We start from the raw sequence: 10,207 nt of genomic DNA, 5'->3' as shown, positions 1-10,207 counted from the left end.
TTAGGCATGTATATTTTTGTGTTCATAGTGGAAAACATGAATGCAGACCATATCAAGGCTATTAACATACATTTTTCTCTAACGTGCTTTACTATAACATCATAAAAAAATGCAAGAAAAGGGAAATAACTACACCATTTAATAAGGTATGTAATAGGAAATTCATACATACCCATGCACTAAGGGTGCAGACACACTTTCAGCTTTTTTGATGCAGCTTTGAAGCAAAGACCAGGAATGAATAAAAAAAAAAAAGAGAATTCATATCTTTCCTTTAGGCCTCCTGCACACGACTGTATTTTCGGTTCGCATCCGATTAGCATTTTTTGTGGACTGGATGTGGACCCGTTCATTTCAATGGGGCCGCAAAAGATGCGGACAACATAGGGGCACATTTACTATAGTGCCAGGCTGTAAGACTGTCTTATTTTTTTAGCTGTGCTTACTTCTGAAAATCTGCCTGTTTTAGGCTACTTTCACACTTGCAGTAGCCTTTTCCGGCAGGCTGTTCCGGTTTTAGATAAATTCTGAAGTTTTCTAACTTTTGTGCCTATTTTTTAACCTATTTATGCAGGTACTCTACTCCAGGGCTGGTGTACTTTTCTACATCTGTTTTGAGTGGTGAGTTGTTCCACATTTTGCCTAAAAAGCCACTCTTTCATGGAAATGTGCACCTACTTTCAGCTCACTTGCACCACCTTTTCATGCGCATACTAATTAGACCAGTCTTAGTCAATACGAACTTGTCATACTGAAAAAGAACCACCAGAGGTCAGACTAGTGCCACTACTCCGACTCTAATACATGAAGTGCTATGAGACTTCAAATAAATAGTAGTCAACAGAAAGACAGACTAAGGAAATATGCCTGTCTAATTTTTTTTAAAAGCAAGTTTGATAAATGTGCCCCACTGTGCGCTGTTAGCATCTGTATGTCCGTTCCGCCGCCCCACAAAAAAGATAAAACGTATCCTTTTCTTGGCCTTTTTGCAGACAAGGATAGGACATTTCTACAGGGCTTGAAAAAAAAAATTGGCATACACTCAACCTAAATCCATGTTTAGCAGATCCTTGATTTGTGGACCGCAAAACGGATGCGGTTGTGTGTATGTGGCCTTGTATTCTTCTCTTTTAATAATCCACCCCTGATTTTGGCTTCCAAAACTGCATTACAAAACCTGAATGTGTGGCTGTACCCTAAGATATAATAAAAATTCTATGTCCAAAAATCTAATCAATATAGAATTGCAAGAGGTATTCTGACAAGGCTCCATGCCCTCGGTCATATTACAGCTCTATAGCATATCTGCAATGCATTTTGATGCGTTTTTCACGCGCATAATAAAAAACTGAAGGTTTACAAATATCTCTTAGCAACCATCAGTGAAAAACACATTGCATTCGCACTTGCTTCCGGATGCAATGCGTTTTTCACGTGCGTGATAAAAAACTGAAGGTTTACAAACAACATCTCTTAGCAACCATCAATGAAAAACGCATCGCACCCGCACTTGCTTCCGGATGCAATGTGTTTTTCACTGAAGCCCCATTCACTTCTATGGGGCCAGGGCTGCGTGAAAAATGCAGAATATAGAACATGCTGCGATTTTCACATTGAAACTGCATCAGAACTGATGCATGAAAAAAAAACGCTCATGTACACAGACCCATTGAAATGAATGGGTCAGGATTTAGTGCAGGTGCTATGCGTTCACGTCATGCATTACACCCGTGCGGAAATCACGCTCGTGTGAAAGGGACCTGTATTTTTCAGTGTTTTGCAGGCCGTTTTTTCCAGATCCATTTTTCCGAGGGTTTTTTTCAGTAGTGTTTCTGGTTCTGTTCCGTTTCTATATACATTATAAAGTAATTACATAGAAAAAATTGGGCTGGGCATAACATTTTCAATAGATGGTTCCGCAAAAACGGAACGGATACAGAAGACATACAGAGTGTTCAGGTTTTTTTGCAGACCCATTGACTTGAATCGAGCCACAGAACGTGATTTGCGGGCAATAATAGGACATGTTTGTTCTACAGTATATTTCAATGAAACGGAAAAATTGAAATATGGATACGGAATGCATACGGAGTACATTCCATTTTTTGCGGAATCATTGAAATGAATGGTTCCGTATTCGGACCGCAAAAAACTTTCGTGTGAACGAGCCCTAAAGGAAAGACATCTCCTCTCCCTTGTATCCACTGCTGTGTTAGGTCTAAAAAAAAAACTGCATCAAATACTATGTAATTTCAACCCTAGGGCCATAAAACTCATGTTTTTACTAGCATTTTTGTGTCTTTTTTTGTCATATATTTTGATGTGGGGTTTTTTTCTATAGGAAAGTCAGAGAGAGAAAGCCTGAAAAAACTCCATACAAATACTGTGCTGTATTTTGAAAAAAAAAAATGCCATGGACCACAAAAATGCTACAAAAGTTAGAAAAAAAACACCACCAGCAGAAAAACAAGTATTGTGTGTAATGCATTTCATAAAACTTTATTGGCTGTCAGCTAATATCTGTCTGCTGCCTTGTTTGCAGAAAAAAGAGGCAATAAATGCCAGGGGAAAAAAACAACACTGTCTTTCCTAAAAATGCCACATGTGACCCTTTACACAAAATTCTGCATTTTTTGCAGCCAAAAAAAGAATGTGTTCCCATTGACTTACTGCTAACATCAGGACGTAGTGTCATTCTGTTCCGTGCATTGGGGACTGCAATTTGCGGCCCCCAATGCATGGGCCACGTCCGTGCGGCGGCCGGGACGGATTGAGACCCATGTCCGTGATCCATCCACACTGCAAAAAAATAGAGCAAGTTCTATTTTTTTGCACTGTGGAGGCATGGACAGAAACAACACGGAAGCACTACGGACTGCTTCCGTGGGGTTCCGATCCATGCTTCCGTTCCACAAAAAAATAGAGCAGGTTCTATCTTTTTGCGGTGCGGAGGCACGGGACAGAACCCTAGGAAGCACTCCATAGTGCTTCTGTAGTGTTCCGTTCCGTGCTTCCGTTCCGCATCTCCGGATTTGCGGACCCATTAAAATGAATGGGCCCGCATCCGTGATGCATAATGCACACGGAACTGTGCCGGTGTATTCCAGATCTGCAAATGCGGTCCGCAATACGGCAACGGGCGGTACACGTTCGTGTGAACGAGCCCTAATCCGCATAGTGGGCAAGCACCCTTAGGGTACAACCACTCAGTCAGGCTTCCTGATGCAGTTTTGGGAGCCAAAACCAGATTCAAAAAAGAGAAGTCGTCATATCTGTCCTTTATACTTTCTCTTCTTTAATGATCCACTCCTGACTTTGGCTTCCAGAACTGCAGCAGAAACCTGACTGTGTGGCCTTGCCCTTAAATGTGAAGGAACCTTTACTTGTAAATCCCACATATCAAAGCTACTGGGATTTAATATATGGTTAATATATGAAAGGACTTGTTGTCTGCTCTGACCTGGAGAACCTCTGAAGGACAGCTCTAGGTATTGCAATAGTAGAAGCAGACATGTATTTTGGGGGGAAATCAGCTGTCCATACAGAAGAGTAACCCCCCACCCCCTGAATTGCTGGGCTGTTAGTATGTGATAAACCAGTATATTTTAATTATTGCTAGTAAAGTATTATATCCAATGCATTGTACTAACCATAGTCATCAAAAAGAGCAAACTGTTCATGTCAGCAGGCTCCGGGTGAAAAGCTGAGGGAGTTTGGCTTTATAACAATTCAATGAATTCATAGATTCCCTGGGAATCCGATCCGCCTGTAGGGGGCAGTATTGTGAGCTGTACAGATGCCACCGATCGTACAACACTGCTGAGATGCATTCAGCCAGCCTGTGGCTCTACCCTGCCTAGTACTGACTCCTGGCTATCAGTCATGGTCTCTGCCATAGGAAATGTGCAAAATGAGAAATGGAGATCTCCGATGTCCTACTGCAATGGACGAGCCGAGTCTCCCCGATCCTGCAATGGACGAGCCGAGTCTCCCCTCTCCTGCAATGGACGAGCCGAGTCTCCCCAGTGAAGCATCTGCAGCAGAAATGGAAACCTTGTATCTGGCCGACTACATCGTCCGGTGTGCGGCCGTTCTGGGATCCAGCCTTCTGGGCTCCGGATTTACCGCACCAGTTACATTGTACATATATAATGTTACTCCATCTAATAAATCTAACGTGTCCTACCTGATTGTGTCATATAGATGGGCATTAGATAGATATAGACAAGCCTAGCATAGAGAGATAGATAAGACCTTGCATGGATAGACAGACAAACCTAGCATAGACAGGTGATCTAGATACACATGAGATAGATAGATAGATAGATAGATAGATAGATAGATAGATAGATAGATAGATAGATAGATAGAGATACACATGAGATAGATAGATAGATAGATATACACATTAGATAGATAGATAGATAGATAGATAGATAGATAGATAGAGATACACATGAGATAGATAGATAGAGATACACATGAGATAGATAGATAGAGATACACATGAGATAGATAGATAGATAGATAGATAGATGAGATAGATAGATAGATAGATAGATAGATAGATAGATAGATAGATAGATAGATGAGATAGATAGATAGATGAGATAGATGATATAGATAGATAGATAGATAGATAGATAGATAGATAGATAGATAGACAGACGATATAGATACAGATGAGATAGCTAAATACATACATAGATACATAGATAGATTTTCCGGTCAGTGTGCTGTAACTGCGCTTTCAGGCTCATTGATAGATGTACCTTTATATTTCGTTATAATTTAGAATTATTCCACTTACAAATGCACAATTTCTTGGAATAGAAATTTTAATTTAAAATAGGCGGATCGGTGTAATTGTTTACCATGTAACAGCTTACAATGACAGTGCCAGCAAATAATGAGGTTTAGTTATTTCCAGGTAGAGATGTTACTAGTAAGTGTATGTATTAAAGCAAGGGGCTGCACTTCCCACCCACCTCATTAACACAACAAAACCATAAAGGTACCTGACCTTACCTCCAGTTCTAATGAATGGGGCATCCCACAGCCAGTGCATCCATAGATAGATAGATATGAGATAGATAGATAGATAGATAGATAGATAGATAGATAGATAGATAGATATGATATAGATAGATAGATAGATAGATAGATAGATAGATAGATATGATAGGAGATATATAGATGATAGATATGATAGGAGATATATAGATAATAGATAGATAGATCTGGAATAGATAGATAGATAGATAGATAGATAGATAGATAGATAGATAGAAGATATATAGATGGATAATAGATAGATAAATATATAGATCTGGAATAGATAGATATGTAGATAAATGATAGATAGATAGATAGATAGATAGATAGATAGATAGATAGATAGATAATATAGATAGATAGATAGATAATAGATGGATGGATAGATAGATAGATAATACATAGATAGATAGATAGATAGATAGATAGATAGTCATATACCCCCACCCTGGACGTGTCCCCATCCCCCAACCCTACCCAATTATTTCCCACTTGCTTTGGCAATGCTAAAATGTATTTAGTCCTGCCAATAAAGCAGATTTGATTTGATTTGATAGATAGATAGATAGATAGATAGATAGATAGATATGAGATAGATTGATAGCTAATATGAATAGATAATAGATAGATAGCATAGTATGAGATAGATATTAGATAGATATTAGTCATAGCTATAGCTAGCTGAGATAGATAGATATGAGTCGCATAGATCACAATCTAGCTCCTCAGCTATCTCTAGATAGATCGCTTCTAGCCTAGCTATTCGCTTACGCTCGCTAGCTGCTCGTCGCTCGATTGCTCGTAGATAGCATCGTCGTAGATATATAGATAGATGGATAGATAGATATGAGATAGACCCCATTGGTGACCTTTAAGAAGGAGGCTCTGTGGAGAAACAATGCGGATACATCTCTCAGGGGTGATAATTTAGTCTTCCTAGACATGGTGGAAATATGTTTGTAAGGAGAGAATGGATGCAAATTGTTCTATTAACGAGACATTGAGCCTCTATAATGGGTTAACAGAATAAAATGTCCTCTTGGGTGAAATAAAAGAACATATCCATATGTCATCTGCCTCTTCCCTCATTACCGGCACTGTCCACAGGTTGTTCTATTAGGCAGGTCAGGTTTCATCACACTACATAGCCCAGGCTCAGTAATAATGGGATATAATGAGGCACACTTCTCCTGCGCTTATTACAATTCCAGATATATCCAGCCTGTAAATCAAGTATTTCCCCAGAACATCGTCCCTGGATGGGTGTAGTAGTCCCAGCAGTGTGTTTAGAATGCTGTAGTCCTATTTGTGTGTTTTGCCTTTACTGTATGTTCATGTATCGCATGTTGTGTTTGGGGCATTCTAAGGTGATAATCCAGGTGTGAATCACATTTACAAATGAACATATAAATATACATCTCCCACCCCTCATTTATGCATAAGGTGTGATGTAGGAACAAGGCTCATTAGGCAGCACAGTGATGGGTGGGCTCTGCATGGCATCTGCATGTGTGGGAGTGAATTGCTTTGATATGTGCATTAGGAGTTTGCTGAGGTCACCCATTTGACAGATTGACATCAAATCAGATTGGTGGCTTTAGAAAATCCCAGGGGCGTTCCTGGAGCTCTCTCAGATGAGGACTGCCTCTTTCTGCCCTACCTCACTCCCATTTAAAGCTCAGTGGGGCTTTAATGAAAAAGTGTCTGCAAATAGTCATTGAAGCAACAAGATGGTAAGTGACTTCTCCTCTCCTGGCTGTCCTGTTGGTTGGATTGTGAATTGCTTTCTCAGCACTTTGAGGAATCTCCTGAAGAAGTTGTGAAGCTGCTGCCTCCTGTGTGATCAGTAGTAGTAGTAGTTGTTCACCAGCTACCTGAGATTTAGCAGGCTGTGATCTTCTGAGAGCTCTTATCTTGTGTTACTGATGTGACATCAGATTAGGATTTAGGATGTTCTTCTGTAGGACACTTGTTAGTAATTACTCTCTATTTGTAGTGCTCTAGATTATCTACACATGGGGGCAGTCTGTGCCTTGCTCCAGGGACAGTGTTGTAGATTTATATTGATACTGTAAGTGAATTGTCAGCTGATCTAAATCTTCATTCACATATTTCCAGCAGGGTAGTATCTGCTCAATAGCTGTAGAGAATCTGGCTTTACCTCCCCTAAAGACTGTAGCCTTTGTTGCAGCACAAAAGTCTGATTCTGCCATATCTAACAGAGTTCTCCTCCTGTGTTCCCTCTACAGAACACCATTCTGGCTTGCCAAGACCAGTACTTTGCAGGGGGTCAGGGCTATGATTGCCCATACTTCTCCTCAACGTCAGCGGCCAGTGTTGATGTTACCAAGGATACTTGGGTTTCTCTCTGGGCTTCTGGTCTCCTGGACAACAGATCAAGCAACCAGGGTCCCCAATCCCACGGTAAGTCCACCCTTTCTAATGATGCATCTTATGTAGGTAAATTCACGTCAGTGTTCTACTCTGTTCTGCACCCGCAAATTGTAATGAAATATTTGTATCTGCATTGGCATTTCAGGGCAGTCCTATCTTGGCTGCAACCTCCAAGAGGACTACCTGTGGGGGGATCAGCTGTCTAATCAGATGTTCACTAACAAACAGGTAAGCATCGGTGTTCTCCTCCAGAACATGCTTTTATGGGGTTAATGGTGGGTACAGCTCTCACCCACTGCCTGCAATGTATTCAGCAAGCTTCAGTGATCATTTGAAACTGAAAGGGTTCTCAGCGGGGGGTGGTGGTGGTCAGCAGCTACATAGACATGCTTCTGTCAATGCTTAGTTTTAGTATTTGTCTGATTGCCTGATATCTCCCACAGCTTCAGGACACTCTAGTCCAGAGGGAAGAGGAGCTGGCACGCTTACACGAGGAGAACAACAAACTAAAGCAGTACCTGAACTCCACCTTTGTAAAATGCCTGGAAGAAAAGACCAAGGTGTGTAATGAAGTCCTGGAGTTTCCTGCCTTCGTCCTTCTCAATGAATAGGAATAGATGTTTATCAGTAATGTTGCAAGTGATCAGCTAGATAAAGCAATGAAGACTGCGCTTAGGGTTAGATAGGGATCTCCTGAGGTGAAGGGGACATGGCCACGTGCTATGGTAGAAGATCTCTCTAATATGCTGATTTAGATGCTGTAGGGTCACAGACAACCATCAAGTGCAAACCCTTGTCCTGACACTCACTGTGATCTGCTACTAAGTGTTTCTAATTGTGTACTTGCAAATGGCACCTCTGGCTGGACCTCCTGTGGTGCTTGGCTCTAGGTAGAAGCTCTCCAGCCGCGTACATGATGTATTATTGTAAGTGTGCTGGAATGTCAGGCTCCGTGCAAAATAGCTTCTATACAAACGAAGACAATACAGGTCATGGCTCTGCTGACTGAAAGTAATGCTGGAACTTGTAGCACCAAATGTCATCTGGAAGACTACTGGTCACGCGTTGTTACTGCATTTTGGAGCCTACTGTAGGAAGTTTCTAGGGTCTCAAACGTTTCATTGCTTTGTCTAATAGACTATTTTTCTTTTATTCTCACAGAAGTTGCTGTCCAGCAGTGGTCTTGGAGCTTCTCTAAAGAGAAAATGCAAAGTTAGCAGCCTTGCTTCTCCTGAGACCTCAGCTAAGAAGGTCAAAAGAAATCTTTTTAGCGACTTCACTGCCTCTCAGGAGCAATCCAACCCGTCTATAGAAAAATGGGTCCTGCAAACTCTTGGACTGAAAGATATCAACACCATTGATGACAGTGCTAACTACAGTGCCATATCTACGGAACTTCTCAATAGCCTGCCAGGAACAAACTATGAGAGTACACAGGGATCCCCATCTTCTGGATATAGTACTATCCACATGACCCCTGTACATAGCCAAGTTGGGAGTTCCTGCAGCAATGACTCTCCTCATATTGCAGACCATTCTCCTGCTTCCAGCTCTGCTTCCCTGGCAAAGAGTGAACCGGTTAGTCCCTTTGGTTCTCCAATCTACTACACTCCTGAGGTTTCTCCCAACAAAACAGAAGTTGCCTTTTCAACATCCTTGAACCCGCATTGTAATGTGAAGACCCACAGCTTCTCTAATGGCCAGGCATTTGTTCGAAGGGACAGTGAAGGAGGTTGGAAGTTTACATGGGTGCCCAAACAGTCTGAATAAGCCACTGGGATATCTTGTCCTAGAAGTTTACAGAACATTTTGCACTTGATTTCCTCATAAGAACGACCTTCTCAGGACTCAAGCATGATACAATCCTTGTAGTCAGCCTACAACCCCTTGGACTGGGTGACACTATAGGACTATGGGGTCTTTCTTCGTTTACATGTATATGTATATAGGTATAGATGATATTTTTTTTCCATGAAAAAGATAGTATTTGCTAACAGTATTTATTTCTGTTGGATTCCAAGTGCAATTAATGATGCCAGAGCAGTTCTACTGACTTAGTTCTGGGTTTGCACCTTTTTGTTTTGCTGCCTGTATGTGATCACTGCCTTGTTTTTATGTTACTATTAATATGAATTAGAGCTATAAGATTGACTTGATAGCAATAGGCACTGACTTCCTGCTCCAGTTGTGCCAGTTTATAGCCCCCACTCACTGCCTGGCTGGTTTCAGAGATGTACATTAAGACAGGTGGAAAGGTCTTTTGTTTCCATGAATTGTGATTGACAGGATGGGTTCCCCTTTAACAAAATTGACAATACTTGTACCAAGGGTATTTATATACTGGTCATTGCATTAATAAGGACAATCACTGTCAAGTTTCATTGTGTTCATTTGTTTATGAATAAAACTTTAAAAAATGATTTTCCATAGAGCTGGATTTCTGTGTCCTTTCTGCATAGTTTCTACATGTCTGAAGTGTGCAATGAATGTTTGTGTGAGTTACTTAAATGAGTCTGTTCGGAGAGGAAAAAGCTGCCATAGCATGACCTAAGGCCTATTGCACAGGAATGTATTTTATTTCCGTTTTCTTTCCGTTTTTGCGGTTTCCTTTTGCGGTCCATATGCGGAACCATTCATTTCAATGGTTCCGTACAAAAAACGGAATGTACTCTGTGTGCATTCCGTATTTTGCGGAACGGAACAGCTGGCCCTTAATAGAACAGTCCTATGCTTGTCCGTAATGCGGAAAATAATAGGA

The 10,207-nt window shown here is 41.0% G+C and overlaps 1 protein-coding gene across 1 annotated transcript; it reads left to right on the top strand.

Annotated features, from left to right (window-relative positions):
* Positions 1 to 3,910: 3,910 nt before the first annotated feature.
* GMNC (geminin coiled-coil domain containing) lies at positions 3,911 to 9,797 on the top strand. The gene is made up of 5 exons (XM_044291086.1): positions 3,911 to 4,132; positions 7,305 to 7,479; positions 7,595 to 7,677; positions 7,893 to 8,009; positions 8,611 to 9,797. Exons 1-5 carry the CDS (start codon positions 3,911 to 3,913, stop codon positions 9,217 to 9,219), a joined length of 1,206 nt encoding a protein of 401 aa, XP_044147021.1. The 3' UTR covers positions 9,220 to 9,797.
* Positions 9,798 to 10,207: the final 410 nt, after the last annotated feature.

The sequence above is a fragment of the Bufo gargarizans genome, chromosome 4, assembly GCF_014858855.1.
Source record: "Bufo gargarizans isolate SCDJY-AF-19 chromosome 4, ASM1485885v1, whole genome shotgun sequence".
Classification (NCBI taxonomy): domain Eukaryota; kingdom Metazoa; phylum Chordata; class Amphibia; order Anura; family Bufonidae; genus Bufo; species Bufo gargarizans.
The sequence above is the reverse complement of the archived record's forward strand: the minus strand, read 5'-3'. Positions and strand labels throughout refer to the sequence as shown.

Coding starts and splice junctions, on each gene's coding strand:
- GMNC (XM_044291086.1), top strand. CDS start 3,911: ATGAGAAATGGAGATCTCCGATGTCCTACTGCAATGGACGAGCCGAGT. Junction 4,133..7,304: donor GCTCCGGATTTACCGCACCA/GTTACATTGTAC, acceptor TTCCCTCTACAG/AACACCATTCTGGCTTGCCA. Junction 8,010..8,610: donor GCCTGGAAGAAAAGACCAAG/GTGTGTAATGAA, acceptor TTATTCTCACAG/AAGTTGCTGTCCAGCAGTGG.